General features: G+C 49.6%; 1 protein-coding gene across 2 annotated transcripts in view; it reads right to left on the bottom strand.

Annotated features, from left to right (window-relative positions):
• Positions 1 to 20,062, bottom strand: part of LOC110535202 (serine/threonine-protein kinase 17A) — a 60,138-nt gene that overhangs the window by 16,934 nt on the left and 23,142 nt on the right. Inside the window, exons 2-3 of one of the 2 annotated variants that reach the window (XM_036934748.2) lie at positions 19,462 to 19,674; positions 4,643 to 4,787 (exon numbers count right to left, since the gene is read on the bottom strand). In XM_036934748.2, the coding sequence (XP_036790643.1) occupies positions 4,643 to 4,787; positions 19,462 to 19,674 (358 nt within the window). The remainder of the gene's footprint in view (positions 1 to 4,642; positions 4,788 to 19,461; positions 19,675 to 20,062) is intronic. The other variant, XM_036934749.2, reaches the window with a different exon arrangement.

Below are 20,062 nucleotides of genomic sequence, written 5' to 3'. Positions count from 1 at the left end.
GTGGGGACTAACTGGACAGCAGCATTAGAGAGGAGGTCTAGTGTGGACTAACTGGACAGCAGCATTAGAGAGGAGATCTACTGGGGACTAACTGGACAGCAGCATTAGAGAGGAGGTCTAGTGGGACTAACTGGACAGCAGCATTAGAGAGGAGGTCTAGTGGGGACTAACTGGACAGTAGCATTAGAGAGGAGGTCTAGTGGGGACTAACTGGACAGCAGCATTAGAGAGGAGGTCTAGTGAGTACTAACTGGACAGCAGCATTAGAGAGGAGGTCTAGTGGGGACTAACTACAGCAGCATTAGAGAGGAGGTCAAGTGGGGACTAACTACAGCAGCATTAGAGAGGAGGTCTAGTTGGGACTAACTGGACAGCAGCATTAGAGAGGATGTCTAGCGGGGACTAACTGGACAGAAGCATTAGAGAGGATGTCTAGCGGGGACTAACTGGACAGCAGCATTAGAGAGGAGGTTTAGTGGGGACTAACTGGACAGCAGCATTAGAGAGGAGGTCTAGTGGGGAGTAACTGGACAACAGCATTAGAGAGGAGGTTTAGTGGGGACTAACTGGACAGCAGCATTAGAGAGGAGGTTTAGTGGGGACTAACTGGACAGCAGCATTAGAGAGGAGGTCTAGTGGGACTAACTGGACAGCAGCATTAGAGAGTAGGTCTAGTGGGGATTAACTGTACAGCAGCATTAGATAGGTCTAGTGGGGATTAACTGTACAGCAGCATTAGAGAGGAGGTCTAGTGGGGACTAAATGGACAACAGCATTAGAGAGGAGGTCTAGTGTGGACTAACTGGACAGCAGCATTAGAGAGGAGGTCTAGTGGGGACTAACTGGACAGCAGCATTAGAGAGGAGGTCTAGTGGGGATTAACTGGACAGCAGCATTAGAGAGGAGGTCCTGTGGGGACTAACTGGACAGCAGCATTAGAGAGGAGGTCTAGTGGGGACTAACTGGACAGCAGCATTAGAGAGTAGGTCTAGTGGGGACTAACTGGACAGCAGCATTAGAGAGGAGGTCTAGTGGGACTAACTGTACAGCAGCATTAGAGAGTAGGTCTAGTGGGGACTAACTGGACAGCAGCATTAGAGAGTAGGTCTAATGGGACTAACTGGACAGCAGCATTAGAGAGGAGGTCTAGTGGGGACTAACTGTACAGCAACATTAGAGAGGAGGTCCTGTGGGGACTAACTGGACAGCAGCATTAGAGAGGAGGTCTAGTGGGGACTAACTGGACAGCAGCATTAGAGAGGAGGTCTAGTGGGGACTAACTGGACAGCAGCATTAGAGAGTAGGTATAGTGGGGACTAACTGGACAGCAGCATTAGAGAGTAGGTTTAGTGGGGACTAACTGGACAGCAGCATTAGAGAGTAGGTCTAGTGGGGACTAACTGGACAACAGCATTAGAGAGGAGATCTACTGGGGATTAACTGGACAACATAATTAGAGAGGAGGTCTAGTGGAACTAACTGGGCAGCAGCATTAGAGAGGAGGTCTAGTGGAACTAACTGGGCAGCAGCATTAGAGAGGAGGTCTAGTGTGGACTAACTGGACAGCAGCATTAGAGACGAGATCTACTGGGGACTAACTGGACAGCAGCATTAGAGAGGAGGTCTAGTGGGACTAACTGGACAGCAGCATTAGAGAGGAGGTCTAGTGGGGACTAACTGGACAGCAGCATTAGAGAGTAGGTCTAGTGGGGACTAACTGGACAACAGCATTAGAGAGGAGATCTACTGGGGATTAACTGGACAACATAATTAGAGAGGAGGTCTAGTGGAACTAACTGGGCAGCAGCATTAGAGAGGAGGTCTAGTGGAACTAACTGGGCAGCAGCATTAGAGAGGTGGTCTAGTGGGGACAAACTGGACAGCAGCATTAGAGACGTGGTCTAGTGGAGACTAACTGGACAGCAGCATTAGAGAGGAGGTCTAGTGTGGACTAACTGGACAGCAGCATTAGAGACGAGATCTACTGGGGACTAACTGGACAGCAGCATTAGAGAGGAGGTCTAGTGGGACTAACTGGACAGCAGCATTAGAGAGGAGGTCTAGTGGGGACTAACTGGACAGTAGCATTAGAGAGGAGGTCTAGTGGGGACTAACTACAGCAGCATTAGAGAGGAGGTCAAGTGGGGACTAACTACAGCAGCATTAGACAGGAGGTCTAGTTGGGACTAACTGGACAGCAACATTAGACAGGAGGTCTAGTGGGACTAACTGGACAGCAGCATTAGAGAGGAGGTCTAGTGGGACAAACTGGACAGCAGCATTAGAGAGGTGGTCTAGTGGGGACTAACTACAGCAGCATTAGAGGGGAGTTCTAGTGGGGACTAACTACAGCAGCATTAGAGAGGAGTTCTAGTGGGGACTAACTACAGCAGCATTAGAGAGGAGGTCAAGTGGGGACTAACTACAGCAGCATTAGAGAGGTATAGTGGGGACTAACTGTACAGCAGCATTAGAGAGGATGTCTAGTGGGGACAAACTGGACAGCAGCATTAGAGACGAGATCTACTGGGGACTAACTGGACAGCAGCATTAGAGAGGAGGTCTAGTGGGACTAACTGGACAGCAGCATTAGAGAGGAGGTCTAGTGGGGACTAACTGGACAGTAGCATTAGAGAGGAGGTCTAGTGGGGACTAACTACAGCAGCATTAGAGAGGAGGTCAAGTGGGGACTAACTACAGCAGCATTAGACAGGAGGTCTAGTTGGGACTAACTGGACAGCAACATTAGACAGGAGGTCTAGTGGGACTAACTGGACAGCAGCATTAGAGAGGAGGTCTAGTGGGACAAACTGGACAGCAGCATTAGAGAGGTGGTCTAGTGGGGACTAACTACAGCAGCATTAGAGGGGAGTTCTAGTGGGGACTAACTACAGCAGCATTAGAGAGGAGTTCTAGTGGGGACTAACTACAGCAGCATTAGAGAGGAGGTCAAGTGGGGACTAACTACAGCAGCATTAGAGAGGTATAGTGGGGACTAACTGTACAGCAGCATTAGAGAGGATGTCTAGTGGGGACAAACTGGACAGCAGCATTAGAGAGGAGGTCTAGTGGGGACTAACTGGACAGCAGCATTAGAGAGGTGGTCTAGTGGGGACTAACTGGACAGCAGCATTAGAGAGTAGGTCTAGTGGGGACTAACTGGACAGCAGCATTAGAGGAGGTATAGTGGGGACTAACTGGACAGCAGCATTAGAGAGGAGGTCTAGTGGGGACTAACTGGACAGCAGAATTAGAGAGGAGGTCTAGTGGGGATTAACTGGACAGCAGCATTAGAGAGGAGGTCTAATGGGGACTAACTGGACAGCAGCATTAGAGAGGAGGTCTAGTGTGGACTAACTGGACAGCAGAATTAGAGAGGAGGTCTAGTGGGGACTAACTGGACAGCAGCATTAGAGAGGAGGTCTAGTGGGGACTAACTGGACAGCAGCATTAGAGAGGAGGTATAGTGGGGACTAACTGGACAGCAGCATTAGAGAGGAGGTCTAGTGGGGACTAACTGGACAGCAGAATTAGAGAGGTCTAGTGGGGACTAACTGGACAGCAGCATTAGAGAGGAGGTCTAGTGGGGACTAACTGGACAGCAGAATTAGAGAGGAGGTCTAGTGGGGATTAACTGGACAGCAGCATTAGAGAGGAGGTCTAATGGGGACTAACTGGACAGCAGCATTAGAGAGGTCTAGTGAGTACTAACTGGACAGCAGCATTAGAGAGGAGGTATAGTGGGGACTAACTGGACAGCAGAATTAGAGAGGAGGTCTAGTGGGGATTAACTGAGCAGCATTAGAGAGGAGGTCTAGTGGGGACTAACTGGACAGCAGCATTAGAGAGTAGGTCTAGTGGGGACTAACTGTACAGCAGCATTAGAGGAGGTCTAGTGGGACTAACTGGATAGCAGCATTACAGAGGAGGTCTAGTGGGACTAACTGGACAGCAGCATTACAGAGGAGGTCTCGTGGGGACTAACTGGACAGCAGCATTAGAGAGTATGTCTAGTGGGGACTAACTGGACAGCAGCATTAGAGAGTATGTCTAGTGGGGACTAACTGGACAGCAGCATTAGAGAGGAGGTCTAGTGGGGACTAACTGGACAGCAGCATTAGAGAGGAGGTTTAGTGTGGACTAACTGGACAGCAGCATTAGAGAGGAGGTCTAATGGGGACTAACTACATGCATGTTTGGTAGAGGATCTAAACCACGGTATAAAAGCTTGCTTCCATCTTTAAAGAGATATTTTGGCCTACTTAGCATCCATAAACTACCTTCAACTCCTTTCAAACTGCACGCAGAGACAACACAATGGTATCCATGAGTTTATCTGACTAATTACTCAAATGTGGACCTCTTGAACATCTAAAACTAGATAGAAAGTACAGTATATATGTTCAGATAACTGGCTTTTTCTGCTACACAGATTTATTTTGACAAAGAAATCGACCCCCCCCCCCCCCCATTCAGCCTTCCTCTGAATGTTTTATTCGCGACGTGGTGTACGTTGATGAAAGGTTGGACCCCAGGAAGAGCAGCTTCTGCCTTTGTAACAGCTAATGGGGTAACAGGAGTAACAGCTAATGGGGATCCTAATAAAATAAGGTCAAGCGTCTAGCAGGGGTCAGGGACTGACCTTGATGTCCAGGTGCACCACGTTGTTGCTGTGGAGGAAGGAGACTCCCTCTAGGATCTGTCTCAACAGCCTCTTAACGTCCTCCTCTTTGAAGGCCTCGTCCCTCTCCGCTACACACTGGTTAAAGATCTCCCCTCCGGCCGCACTGTGGACACACATACAGACTGGTTAAAGATCTCATCTTGTCTGATTTGTCAGGCTTGCTGTCTGCTGGTGTGCATTGGAAGACCTCAAGTACAAAACACATCTCTGCATTGAAGTCACATAGACCTCAAGCTCAAAACACACATCTTACATGTACAAACAGTCAAACCTTTCATTTTGCATTTCGCTACTCTGTCTCGGTCTATAGTGTCTGGACCTTGACCAGTGGGTTGCTGTGTTGTGTGGGAGTCTTGGATAACCTGATTGATGACTTTGTTTCTCCTGACTGGTGGTTAGGGTTAATGCTGCCTTACAGCTAGCGTAACCGGTGTGCGCCAGTAGCGTTTCAATCGGTGACGTCACTCGCTCTGAGACCTTGTTTCCCTTGCTCTGGAGCGATAGGTAACGATGCTTGGTGGGAGGCCGTTGCTGATGTGTTCAGAGGTTCCCTGGTTGGAGCCCAGGATGGGGCAAGGAGAGGAACGGAAGCATTACTGTTAAACTAGGTCTGGACAGTAGCTTTAGGTATACAATGATGCATGATATATATAGTGCATTCAGAAAGCATTCAGAAAGTATTCAGACCCCTTCACTTTTTGTTACGTTACAGCTTTATTCTATAATGGATTGAATAAATGTTTTCCTCATCAGTCTACACACAATACCCCATAATGACAAGGCAAAAACAGGTTTTTAGATAAAAAATTAATAATTAATTAGAAACAAAAATAGCTTATTTACATAAGTATTAAGACCCTTTGCTATGAGACTCTAAATTAAATTCAGGTGCATCCTGTTTCCATTGATCATCCTTGAGATGTTTCTACATCTTTATTGGAGTCCACCTGTGGTAAATTCAACTGATTGGACATGATTTGGAAAGGCAAACACCTGTCTATATAAGGTCCCACAGTTGACAATGCATGTCAGAGCAAAAACCAAGCCATGAGGTCGAAGGAATTGTTCGTAGAGCTCCGAGACAGGATTGTGTCCAGGCACAGATCTGGGGAAGGGTACAAAAAATGTCTGCAGCATTTAAGGTCCCCAAGAACACAGTTTCCTCCATCCTTCTTAAATGGGAGAAGTTAGGAACCACCAATACTCTTCCTACAACTGTCCGCCCAGCAAAACTGAGCAATTGGGGGAGAAGGGCTTTGGTCAGGGAGGTGACCAAGAACTCAATGGTCACTCTGACAGAGCTCCAGAATTATTCTGTGGAGATGGGAGAACCGTCCAGAAGGACAACCATCTCTGCAGCTCTCCACCAATCAGGCCTTTATGGTAGAGTGGCCAGACTGAAGCCACTCCTCAGTAAAAGGCACATGATAGCCCGCTTGGAGTTTGCCAAAATGCACCTAAAGACTCTCAGACCATGAGAAACAAGATTCTCTGGTCTGATGAAACCAAGATTGAACTCTTTGGCCTGAATGCCAAGCATCAAGTCTGGAGGAAACCTGGCACCATCCCTACAGTGAAGCATGGTGGTGGCAGCATCAAGTTGGGGGGATGTTTTTCAGCAGAAGGAACTGGGAGACTAGTCAGGATCGAGGCAAAGTTGAATGGAGCAAAGTACAGAGAGATCCGTGATAAAAACCTGCTCCAGAGCGCTCAGGACATCATACTGGGGCGAAGGTTCACCTTCCAACAGGACAATGACCCTAAGCACACAGCCAAGACAATGCAGGAGTGGCTTCGGGACAAGTCTCTGAATGTCCTTGAGTGGCCCAGCCAGAGCCCGGACTTGAACCCGATCGAACATCTCTGGAGAGACCTGAAAATCCTGACCCACCATTTGGGCAAAGAAACTGCTCCAGCTACTTTAAAGCTTTAAAAATACACAAATCTGAATGTTGTTAGCCACTTGGTACCAAAACAACAGAGCTGATTCTGTTTAAACTGAAGACCAGTATAATGTGGGACAGCAGACAAGTCCAACTGGCAGAAAAAAGTAATTAGACAATACGACACAGAACCAAAACGCTTCCCGGTGGCCGGAGCTTTTGGGGACAGTTTCTCAGATTTCGCCGTCTTTCTGTATTATCCACAGACACTGAGGGCTCAAAATGGTTCCTCTGTTATCAGGGCCAGTAATTATAGCCTAGTGCTTCCAGTTGGGCCTCTAACCACTGAGTCCACCAGGGTCAAGCGGGAATAGAAATCTGGCAGATTCATAACTAGGTCATTGCTGTTTGGGATGATGAGAGCACGTCTGGCCAGTCGGTATACTACTGTGGTGTGGTACTGTAGGGCCGAGTGTTCAACGGCCATCTAATCTGAGGGCACGTACACGCGCCACACTCACAAACTGTTAATGCCAAGATGTCACACACACAAACATCACATGAGCAAAAACATTTTCTTGGAATTTCTACAATTTAGAAATAGCTCTCAGTGCAGCAGGTTGGACTCAATAACTGGGTCCAGAGAACAGGATGCTCTGCCTTGTCTAACAGTGTATCAGGGATCCACTTTTATCTGTCCTATCTTTTATGACCGGGCGACAGCCAGTAGGTGACCTGGTGACAGCCAGTAGGTGACCTGGTGACCAGGTGACAGTCAGTAGGTGATAGTCAGTAGGCGACCAGGTGACAGTCAGTAGGTGACAAGGTGACAGTCAGTAGGTGACCAGGTGACAGTCAGTAGGTGACCAGGTGACAGTCAGTAGGTGACCAGGTGACAGCCAGTAGGTGATAGTCAGTAGGTGACCAGGTGACAGCCAGTAGGTGACCTGGTGACCAGGTGACAGTCAGTAGGTGTTAGTCAGTAGGTGACCAGGTGACAGTCAGTAGGTGACCAGGTGACAGTCAGTAGGTGACCAGGTGACGTGGCGACATTCAGTGGGTGACGTGGTGACAGTCAGTGGGTGACCAGGTGAGAGTCAGTAGGGGACCTGGTGACAGTCAGTAGGTGACCTGGTGACAGTCAGTAGGTGACCTGGTGACAGTCAGTAGGTGACCTGGTGACAGTCAGTAGGTGACCTGGTGGCAGTCAGTAGGTGACCTGGTGACAGTCAGTAGGTGACCAGGTGAGAGTCAGTAGGTGACCAGGTGACAGTCAGTAGGTGACCAGGTGAGAGTCAGTAAGATGACCTGGTGACCGTCAGTAAGATGACCAGGTGACAGTCAGTAGGTGACAGTCAGTAGGTCACCAGGTGACAGTCAGTGGGTGACCTGGTGGCAGTCAGTAGGTGACTAGGTGGCAGTCAGTCGGTGACTAGGTGGTAGTCAGTAGGTGACTAGGTGGTAGTCAGTAGGTGACAGTCAGTAGGTGACCTGTGGGTAAGTCCCAGCTTTAAGCTCCTGTGAGAGGCTGAGTGAGAGATAAATCTCGAGAACAAGTCATCGATCCATCCTTCTCTTCCTCCTGGATGGAAACATTTCTCCCAGTCAGTGGTATGAGTTGTGTTTCTACAAGCGTTCATGTTCATTATGTTGCCTGCTAAAAGGAACCCCACTTGTTAGACAAGGCCTGGAAAACTTCATGTCAAAGGCTATGTGCTCTCGTGCACTACTGTATATTTGTATTGGCCCCTTGCCAAGAACCCTGGGAGGATGTTTCCATGTGCCATGGATTCATTAAATCAATGATGCACTGCCGGGAAAGATCGATCCAGCGTTTATCACTAACCCATTTCAGCCAAACTGAACACAGGATCCGTCTGGTCTATTTCTGGTAACCTGTTTTGTTTCGCCACTCGAACTAGCAACACAAAAACTAGCCACTCTATCAATGGAGAGAAAGAGCTCAGTGTAGCTTCACTGGGGAGGGGCTATCCCCCTTGCTCCAGTCCGGAGATGAGATTAACCCTCCCTCATTGTTCATATCCTCCCTCTCTTTCTCTGGGCTGGAAGCCACGGCCCGGAACCTCGCGTGCCACCGTGGAGCACTACGGAGATAATGAACTCCCAGCTGGGGCCCAGAGAGGAGAGCCCAATGAGGCCACACTCCCTCATCCAGCCCCTGCCCTCGCCATCCTGCTTGGAAAAGCGAACTTTGGACCCTGGCTCGCTAATCCCCCCCATTCGACTTCCCTCCCCACTTCCCCTGGCTCGCTAATCCCCCCCCCCCCCCATTCGACTTCCCTCCCCACTTCCGCCTCATACTGTAATTGCATGATTAGCACTCTATACTTTCAGGCCGCCCCTCATCTGTAGCCCATGCCACTCCCGGTCCCTCATCTGTAGCCCATACACCTCCCGGTCCCTCATCTGTAGCCCATGCACCTCCCGGTCCCTCATCTGTAGCCCATGCCCCTCCCGGTCCCTCATCTGTAGCCCATGCCCCTCCCGGTCCCTCATCTGTAGCCCATGCCACTCCCGGTCCCTCATCTGAAGCCCATGCCACTCCCGGTCCCTCATCTGTAGCCCATGCCACTCCCGGTCCCTCATCTGTAGCCCATGCCACTCCCTCATCTGTAGCCCATGCCACTCCCGGTCCCTCATCTGTAGCCCATGCCACTCCCGGTCCCTCATCTGTAGCCCATGCCACTCCTGGTCCCTCATCTGTAGCCCATGCCCCTCCCGGTCCCTCATCTGTAGCCCATGCCCCTCATCTGTAGCCCATGCCACTCCCGGTCCCTCATCTGTAGCCCATGCCACTCCCGGTCCCTCATCTGTAGCCCATGCCACTCCCTCATCTGTAGCCCATGCCACTCCCTCATCTGTAGCCCATGCCACTCCCGGTCCCTCATCTGTAGCCCATGCCACTCCCGGTCCCTCATCTGTAGCCCATGCCACTCCCGGTCCCTCATCTGTAGCCCATGCCACTCCCGGTCCCTCATCTGTAGCCCATGCCACTCCCGGTCCCTCATCTGTAGCCCATGCCACTCCCGGTCCCTCTCCTCATGTCTCCGGGTTTGCTCTAGTGCCCCAAAATACCAATCAGCTGTAAAAAAAATTTTTTTTAAATAAAAAAAAAAAAAATCTCTCATCTCCCTCTGTCTCATCTCTCTCCGTCTCCCTTCGTCTCCTTGCATCTCCCTCCGTCCGTCTCTCTCCCTCCTCCGTCTATCTCCGTCTCCCTCCCTCCCTCCGTCCCTCTCCCGCCGTCTCTCTCTCTCTCTCCTCCTTTTTTGACAATATTATTGATTTCCTGGGTGTCTTCCTTGTGGTACAGTAGAGAGGTGGTCTGTCTTGTGACAGGGGATGGGTAGAGTAAACTGAGGAATGAACAGCAGGTCAACAATGGAATTAAGACTGGGGGAGTGCAGCAGCAATTAAGGGATATTCTATTCTAAAAGATGACATTCTAATACAAACAAACAAACAAAATGGACTACTGCAAATGCTATGCTCTATTATAGCTATGCAACTGACCAATCCCACTCTTCACAAACTGAAATAGATGAAGCTGTATTGTTGCACGGTATACCTGAAACTTTGATACCACGTAATGTGTCTCACGTCATATAAGTAAATGATCGGATCAATTCTATAACCACAGCCCCATACAGCGCGAGCGCACCTTTCGTGCCTCTTGACTGTTCCACATAGCCTGCACTGGGAGTCTGGACTGTATCATTTAGATCTCTACTCATGATGAACTGGGAGTCTGGACTGTATCATGTTACCTCTCTACTCATGATGAACTGGGAGTCTGGACTGTATCATGTTACCTCTCTACTCATGATGAACAGGGAGTCTGGACTGTATCATGTTACCTCTCTACTCATGATGAACTGGGAGTCTGGACTGTATCATGTTACCTCTCTACTCATGATGAACAGGGAGTCTGGACTGTATCATTTAGATCTCTACTCATGATGAACTGGGAGTCTGGACTGTATCATGTTACCTCTCTACTCATGATGAACTGGGAGTCTGGACTGTATCATGTTACCTCTACTCATGATGAACTGGGAGTCTGGACTGTATCATGTTACCTCTCTACTCATGATGAACTGGGAGTCTGGACTGTATCATGTTACCTCTACTCATGATGAACAGGGAGTCTGGACTGTATCATGTTACCTCTCTACTCATGATGAACAGGGAGTCTGGACTGTATCATGTTACCTCTACTCATGATGAACTGGGAGTCTGGACTGTATCATGTTACCTCTCTACTCATGATGAACAGGGAGTCTGGACTGTATCATGTTACCTCTCTACTCATGATGAACAGGGAGTCTGGACTGTATCATGTTACCTCTCTACTCATGATGAACTGGGAGTCTGGACTGTATCATGTTACCTCTCTACTCATGATGAACTGGGAGTCTGGACTGTATCATGTTAGATCTCTACTCATGATGAACAGGGAGTCTGGACTGTATCATGTTAGTTCTCTACTCATGATGAACTGGGAGTCTGGACTGTTTCATGTTCCCTCTCTACTCATGATGAACAGGGAGTCTGGGCTGTATCATGTTAGATCTCTACTCATGATGAACTGAGAGTCTGGACTGTATCATGTTACCTCTCTACTCATGATGAACAGGGAGTCTGGACTGTATCATGTTACCTCTCTATTCACGATGAACTGGGAGTCTGGACTATATCATGTTACCTCTCTACTCATGATGAACTGGGAGTCTGGACTGTATCATGTTAGATCTCTACTCATGATGAACAGGGAGTCCGGACTGTATCATGTTACCTCTCTACTCATGATGAACTGGGAATCTGGACTGTATCATGTTACCTCTCTACTCATGATGAACTGGGAGTCTGGACTGTATCATGTTAGATCTCTACTCATGATGAACAGGGAGTCTGGACTGTATCATGTTAGATCTCTACTCAGGATGAACGGGGAATCTGGACTGTATCATGTTACCTCTCTACTCATGATGAACTGGGAGTCTGGACTGTATCATGTTAGATCTCTACTCATGATGAACTGGGAGTCTGGACTGTATCATGTTACCTCTCTACTCATGATGAACTGGGAGTCTGCACTGTATCATGTTAGATCTCTACTCATGATGAACAGGGAGTCTGGACTGTATCGTGTTAGATCTCTACTCATGATGAACTGGGAGTCTGGCCTGTATCATGTTAGATCTCTACTCATGATGAACAGGGAGTCTGGACTGTATCGTGTTAGATCTCTACTCATGATGAACAGGGAGTCTGGACTGTATCGTGTTAGATCTCTACTCATGATGAACAGGGAGTCTGGACTGTATCGTGTTAGATCTCTACTCATGATGAACTGGGAGTCTGGCCTGTATCATGTTAGATCTCTACTCATGATGAACAGGGAGTCTGGACTGTATCGTGTTAGATCTCTACTCATGATGAACTGGGAGTCTGGCCTGTATCATGTTAGATCTCTACTCAGGATGAACAGGGAATCTGGACTGTATCATGTTACCTCTCTACTCATGATGAACTGGGAGTCTGGCCTGTATCATGTTAGATCTCTACTCATGATGAACAGGGAGTCTGGACTGTATCATGTTAGATCTCTACTCATGATGAACAGGGAATCTGGACTGTATCATGTTACCTCTCTACTCATGATGAACTGGGAGTCTGGCCTGTATCATGTTAGATCTCTACTCATGATGAACAGGGAGTCTGGACTGTATCATGTTAGATCTCTGATGCACAGAAGTTAAAACACTTGAATAATGCAACACGGCATGAAACTGTTCATTACTGTTCGCAAAACAATGTCCATATAGGTTACAACACTTTACAATGGAAGAAGATACTGGTAGCTTCCAGCTTTGCAGGCTAACATTTCAGCTAAAGCTATCATCAATTCACTACTCTTTATTTGTGATAATATGCAAACCATAAAACAAAATCAGAGCTTATTGTTACCACAAACTTGATTAGAAAAACAACCTCAATAACTCAATGCATGCACACACTGCTATTGGATATGCATTCAGCTGTATTGTGGATAAGCTTAGGCTATAATCTTGATTTACCCAGTTTATCAATAGATAATTACCATTCAAATAAATTATTACCCTTATGTAGTTAGATTGTTTTTACCAAAAGTCAAATGAATTGTATGATTGTATAATTGATTCATTAAATTTGCATGACTGTCTTATCAACTTAAAAATAAATCATATTGAACTCAAAAGAGAGCCAACTTCTGAACAGAGCAGTAGCTGAGTTGATTTTTGTCTGGATCAAGTTGCATTCTGGGACTTTAGATAATACACCTTTTATTTTACCATGGTATAATTTTGGTATCGAGTATCGACTATCGTAATATTGAACCTTTGTATCAGGATTGAAGTCAACATTCTGGTATGGTGACAACACTGTAAGGCTGAAGTATGAGTCTCCTAGGCCGTCAGTGAAAATAAGAATTTGTTCTTAACGGACTTGCCTAGTTAAATAAAAGGTAAAAGAAAAAGAAACATGGAGAAATATTAACAAATGTTAACTAGAGTAATCTAATGTCCTAAATAGGGGTCATTCCAGTAGCGGCCCATTGAGGGAGTAGCATCCCCCACACACGGAATGTTCTAGCCTTGTTCAGGTGAGCGGTCGAGTCACAGAGGGGATCCATATGGACTGGAGTGACTGTTAGCAGAGGTCATGCAGTGTGGTGTCCTTGGCATTAGTTTAGGATGCTAATCTAGCAGGCCAACCAATGATCTCCCGGCTAACGCTAACCCCTCTCCTACCCTCTAGGCTAGTTCAGGGCAGGCTTGGACACCACAGGGGTTTCCTTAAAGCCTTTTTAGTCTGATTCATTGGGGACGCCAAGCCAGCCACAGATACCATCCAACGCAGTAGGCTACTACACTGTACAGGGAGTTTGGGACCTTTGTTGGGAAATCAAGAAGCCATTTCACATTGTGTGTAAGATGTACTATATATTAGGCTTAGGTGTAATACTGTATACCGGGCTATTTTAACGGGATGATACTGTCCCACAAAAATGATAAAGTCAATGAGTGTCTCTAGCTCAGGGCTCCGGCTATGCATTTGGTTTGCCAACACTAGTTGTTGTATTGAAGGAGGGGCTTGGTGTGGTGGAGAAAGGAAGATGCATCGTCTCTGTGGCCATTAAAACCCATCGATTCTATGATGTGCTCTTTAGGGCATAGTTAGGGCATTCTTTAAGGCAGAGTTAGGGCATTCTTTAGGGCATTCTTTAGGGCAGAGTTAGGGCAGAGTTAGGGCATCCTTTAGGGAATTCTTTAGGGCAGAGTTGGGGCATCTTTAGGGCAGAGTTAGGGCATTCTTTAGGGCAGAGTTAGGGCATCCTTTAGGGCATCCTTTAGGGCAGAGTTAGAGCATCCTTTAGGGCACAGTTGGGGCATCCTTTAGGGCAGAGTTAGGGCATTCTTTAGGGCAAAGTTAGGGCATCCTTTAGGGCAGAGTTAGGGCATCCTTTAGGGCAGAGTTAGGGCATCCTTTAGGGCAGAGTTAGGGCATCCTTTAGGGCAGAGTTAGGACATCCTTTAGGGCAGAGTTAGGGCATCCTTTAGGGCAGAGTTAGGGCATCCTTTAGGGCAGAGTTAGGGCATTCTTTAGGGCATCCTTTAGGGCAGAGTTAGGGCATCAGTTAGGGCAGAGTTAGGGCATCCTTTAGGGCAGAGTTAGGGCAGAGTTAGGGCATCCTTTAGGGCATCCTTTAGGGCAGAGTTAGGGCATTCTTTAGGGCAGAGTTAGGGCATCCTTTAGGGCATCCTATAGGGCAGAGTTAGGGCATCCTTTAGGGCAGAGTTAGGGCATCCTTTAGGGCAGAGTTAGGGCATTCTCTAGGGCATCCTTTAGGGCAGAGTTAGGGCATTCTTTAGGGCATAGTTAGGGCATTCTTTAGGGCAGAGTTAGGGCATTCTTTATGGCAGAGTTAGGGCATCCTTTAGGGCAGAGTTAGGGCATCCTTTAGGGCATACTTTAGAGCATACTCTAGGGCAGAGTTAGGGCATGCTTTAGGGCAGAGTTAGGGTATTCTTTAGGGCATTCTTTAGGGCAGAGTTAGGGCATCCTTTAGGGCAGAGTTAGGGCATTCTTTAGGGCAGAGTTAGGGCATTCTCTAGGGCATCCTTTAGGGCATTCTTTAGGGCAGAGTTAGGGCATAGTTAGGGCATTCTTTAGGGCAGAGTTAGGGCATTCTTTATGGCAGAGTTAGGGCATCCTTTAGGGCAGAGTTAGGGCATCCTTTAGGGCATACTTTAGAGCATACTCTAGGGCAGAGTTAGGGCATGCTTTAGGGCAGAGTTAGGGTATTCTTTAGGGCATTCTTTAGGGCAGAGTTAGGGCATCCTTTAGGGCAGAGTTAGGGCATTCTTTAGGGCAGAGTTAGGGCATTCCCATGGTATATATATATATATATATATATATATATATATATATATATATATATATATATATATATAAGAGAGAGAAAGAGAAAGAGCTGCTGCAGTCATTCAAACTGCCCTGTGGGAGAAGAGAATAGACTCAAGGGAAGGAGGGACACACTCAAGAGTGTATGCACATGTAGAAACAGCAGTGGAGGGGTAGTTTCCACGGGCAGGCAGGCAGGGAGAAGAGAGGGAAGTTCTGTCCTCTCCCTCTATCTCTCCACACCACAGGAAAGTCTTTCACACACACACAGGGGTCACATGAGAACCAGGTCAGGTCTCATTGGTCAACAACACTGGTATCTCTCTACCACTCATAAACATGTTTTTGATATATTGAAAGGACTGTTTAGAATGATAAGCTCTTAATTAAAGTGTGTTCATATTTTAATATTCCAATATTGTATTATAAAAAGCCAAGTAGTTTGACTTGATGACTCAGATGTTATTATTGGTTAGGTGCAGAGGGCTAATAGTTTTTCTTCTACAGTGAGTTTGAACCCAAAGAGCCTGGTGACCAGTATGGATCCTGTCTGGGAAACCAATCAGCCAATCAGTGTGATGGATCCCTGACAAATCTCTCACCCTAACAAACCCAAAGTTCAATGTCAGCATGTGACACAGGAGAAACCCAGTCCCCAACACAATGCCTGTGTGTGTCTGTGTCTGTGTGTCTGCGTGCCCCATCCAGTGGAGCAGAGATGAGCAGAGAGGAAGAGAGGAGGGGGGATGGCACGTTGTTGAAATAACCAGTGCTCACTGAGGCATGGGGAGTATTGCCCTGGTCTTTGGGACTGGATTACTGCTCTCTATGGCCTACAATTTTTTACTCGCTCTGTCTCTCCCGCTTTCCCTCCCTCGCTCTATCCAGGGAGGTCTCCCTCTCTTTATCCAGGGAGGCCACTCTGTCCCTCGCTCTCTCTATCCAGGGAGGCCACTCTGTCCCTCCCTCCCTCTATCCAGGGAGGCCTCTCTGTCCCTCCCCTCCCTCTATCCAGGGAGGCCTCTCTGTCCCTCCCCTCCCTCTATCCAGGGAGGCCTCTCTGTCCCTCCCCTCCCTCTATCCAGGGAGGCCTCTCTGTCCCTCCCCTCCCTCTATCCAGGGAGGCCTCTCTGTCCCTCCCCTCCCTCTATCCAGGGAGGCCTCTCTGTCCCTCCCTCTCTCTATCCAGGGAGGCCTCCCTCTCCCTCCCTCTCTCTATCCAAGGAGGCCTCACTCTCTCTCCCTCCCTCCCTCTATCCAGGGAGGCCTCTGTCTGTCCCTCCCTCCCTCCCTCCCTCTATCCAGGGAGGCCTCTGTCCCTCCCTCCCTCCCTCTATCCAGGGAGGCCTCTGTCCCTCCCTCCCTCCCTCTATCCAGGGAGGCCTCTGTCCCTCCCTCCCTCCCTCTATCCAGGGAGGCCTCTGTCCCTCCCTCCCTCTATCCAGGGAGGCCTTTCTCTCCCTCCCTCCCTCTATCCAGGCAGGCCTCTGTCCCTCCCTCCCTCTATCCAGGGAGGCCTTTCTCTCCCTCCCTCCCTCTATCCAGGGAAGCCTCTCCCTCACTCCCTCTCTCTATCCAGGGAGGCCTCTGTCCCTCCCTCCCTCCCTCTATACAGGGAGGCCACTCTGTCCCTCCCTCCCTCTATCCAGGGAGGCCTCTCTGTCCCTCCCCTCCCTCTATCCAGGGAGGCCTCTCTGTCCCTCCCCTCCCTCTATCCAGGGAGGCCTCTCTGTCCCTCCCCTCCCTCTATCCAGGGAGGCCTCTCTGTCCCTCCCCTCCCTCTATCCAGGGAGGCCTCTCTGTCCCTCCCCTCCCTCTATCCAGGGAGGCCTCTCTGTCCCTCCCCTCCCTCTATCCAGGGAGGCCTCTCTGTCCCTCCCCTCCCTCTATCCAGGGAGGCCTCTCTGTCCCTCCCTCTCTCCAGGGAGGCCTCTCTGTCCCTCCCTCTCTCTATCCAGGGAGGCCTCCCTCTCCCTCCCTCTCTCTATCCAAGGAGGCCTCACTCTCTCTCCCTCCCTCCCTCCTTCCCTCCCTCCCTCCCTCTATCCAGGGAGGCCTCTGTCCCTCCCTCTATCCAGGGAGGCCTCTGTCCCTCCCTCCCTCTATCCAGGGAGGCCTCTGTCCCTCCCTCCCTCTATCCAGGGAGGCCTTTCTCTCCCTCCCTCCCTCTATCCAGGCAGGCCTCTGTCCCTCCCTCCCTCTATCCAGGGAGGCCTTTCTCTCCCTCCCTCCCTCTATCCAGGCAGGCCTCTGTCCCTCCCTCCCTCTATCCAGGGAGGCCTCTCCCTCACTCCCTCTCTCTATCCAGGGAGGCCTCTCCCTCACTCCCTCTCTCTATCCAGGGAGGCCTCTGTCCCTCCCTCCCTCCCTCCCTCTATCCAGGGAGGCCTCTGTCCCTCCCTCCCTCTATCCAGGGAGGCCTTTCTCTCCCTCCCTCCCTCTATCCAGGCAGGCCTCTGTCCCTCCCTCCCTCTATCCAGGGAAGCCTTTCCCTCACTCCCTCTCTCTATCCAGGGAGGCCTCTGTCCCTCCCTCCCTCCCTCCCTCCCTCCCTCTATCCAGGGAGGCCTCTGTCCCTCCCTCCCTCTATCTAGGGAGGCCTCTGTCCCTCCCTCCCTCTATCTAGGGAGGCCTCTGTCCCTCCCTCCCTCTATCCAGGGAGGTCTTTCTCTCCCTCCCTCCCTCTATCCAGGCAGGCCTCTGTCCCTTCCTCCCTCTATCCAGGGAGGCCTTTCTCTCCCTCCCTCCCTCTATCCAGGCAGGCCTGTCCCTCCCTCCCTCTATCCAGGGAGGCCTCTCCCTCACTCCCTCTATCCAGGGAGGCCTCTCCCTCACTCCCTCTCTCTATCCAGGGAGGCCTCTCCCTCCCTCCCTCTATCCAGGGAGGCCTCTCCCTCACTCCCTCTCTCTATCCAGGGAGGCCTCCCCCCCCCCCCACCCGGTTTAATTCTAGTTCTATGTCTCTACCTCTAGTTCTATGTCTCTACCTCTACCTCTACCTCTCAAGTCACTGACACAATCGTTAATGTTTTATTTGTGTTTATCCTAGTCCTGCAATTATTTCTCCTTGCCTATGTACAGTAACCCCCCTCTCCTGTACTGTCATTCTCCTTCTCTCAGTCCTCTCTCTCTGTGTACAGGACAGAGGGATAGTCATGGAGGACAGGGTTTCACTGCAGTCTCAATATTTAATGACTTGCCGTGGACCTGCTGCCTTTCAATGAACCATCTGGGTCATGAGCTTTTTATTATTCACCAGCCAGGTGAGGAGGCAGGAAGCTAGGAGATCAGTCTGCTGTGCTGGGAGATCAGTCTGCTGTGCTAGGAGATCAGTCTGCTGTGCTAGGAGATCAGTCTGCTGTGCTGGGAGATCAGTCTGCTGTGCTGGGAGATCAGTCTGCTGTGCTGGGAGATCAGTCTGCTGTGCTAGGAGATCAGTCTGCTGTGCTAGGAGATTAGTCTGCTGTGCTGGGAGATCAGTCTGCTGTGCTGGGAGATCAGTCTGCTGTGCTAGGAGATCAGTCTGCTGTGCTAGGAGATCAGTCTGCTGTGCTGGGAGATCAGTCTGCTGTGCTGGGAGATCAGTCTGCTGTGCTGGGAGATCAGTCTGCTGTGCTGGGAGATCAGTCTGCTGTGCTGGGAGATCAGTCTGCCGTGCTGGGAGATCAGTCTGCTGTGCTGGGAGATCAGTCTGCCGTGCTGGGAGATCAGTCTGCCGTGCTAGGAGATCAGTCTGCTGTGCTGGGAGATCAGTCTGCTGTGCTAGGAGATCAGTCTGCTGTGCTGGGAGATCAGTCTGCTGTGCTGGGAGATCAGTCTGCTGTGCTAGGAGATCAGTCTGCTGTGCTAGGAGATCAGTCTGCTGTGCTGGGAGATCAGTCTGCTGTGCTGGGAGATCAGTCTGCTGTGCTGGGAGATCAGTCTGCTGTGCTGGGAGATCAGTCTGCTGTGCTAGGAGATCAGTCTGCTGTGCTAGGAGATCAGTCTGCTGTGCTGGGAGATCAGTCTGCTGTGCTGGGAGATCAGTCTGCTGTGCTGGGAGATCAGTCTGCTGTGCTGGGAGATCAGTCTGCTGTGCTAGGAGATCAGTCTGCTGTGCTGGGAGATCAGTCTGCTGTGCTGGGAGATCAGTCTGCTGTGCTGGGAGATCAGTCTGCTGTGCTAGGAGATCAGTCTGCTCAGACACTTGGTATGAGTTCCCATCCCCTATCCTGCTTCTTCAGATCAGTGTAGATGAAGGAGATGGAGCCATATTGAGACTACTTAGATACTCAAGGCTGTGTGGATGTACAGTACGTACATAACCAGATGCTGTCCATGTCTGAAAGAGAGGCAGACCTCTTCACGTGTCTGCATCATCTCTGCACCGTAACGCTGAGGACGTGGCATTGTTCCCACGACATATTGGCATAGTGTTATACTCACAACTGGAGGACGAGCACCATCTCGGAGGCCATCTCGTAGACCTGGTGCAGGTTGACCACCCGCTGGCTGGCCGTGGCGAGCTCCAGAACGGCCACCTCGTGGATGATCTCCAGCCTGCAGTCCTGGCCCTTCCTCCTCTTCCTCATGAACTTGGCGGCGTACTCCTGCCCCGTGCACTTCTCCACACACTTCCTCACCACGGCGAACTTCCCCCTGAGGAGAAGAGGACGTTACGTTAACAGTATTGTTTCACTGAGAGATTCTGGTTCAGAGAATACGGTAGCCTGGAAAAGCCTCATGCTATTCACAGTAGAGTAGGTTTATTTATTCACCGTCAAAGTTATTGTAAAAAGCCTTTTTTAACTGTGAGAACTGTAACCATGGTAACTGTGACTACGGTAACCGAAGGCAGTCTTTCATTTGTTAATGCCAAGTTGACTATACGACCTAGTTTCGCTGACCCAATAGGCCGATACTTGTCTTTCTACCAACTCACAAGAACGACACAAAGCCGCAACGAACGTTTGAATTTCAAGTCTTGTGAAACTAAATGAAGTGATCCCAGTGCATCTCATTAGAGATGAATGCTGTCACAAATCAA

The sequence above is a fragment of the Oncorhynchus mykiss genome, chromosome 11 (genome assembly GCF_057628025.1).
Source record: "Oncorhynchus mykiss isolate SJ-2025 chromosome 11, ASM5762802v1, whole genome shotgun sequence".
NCBI lineage: Eukaryota > Metazoa > Chordata > Actinopteri > Salmoniformes > Salmonidae > Oncorhynchus > Oncorhynchus mykiss.
This window is presented reverse-complemented; position numbering and strand designations above follow the sequence as displayed.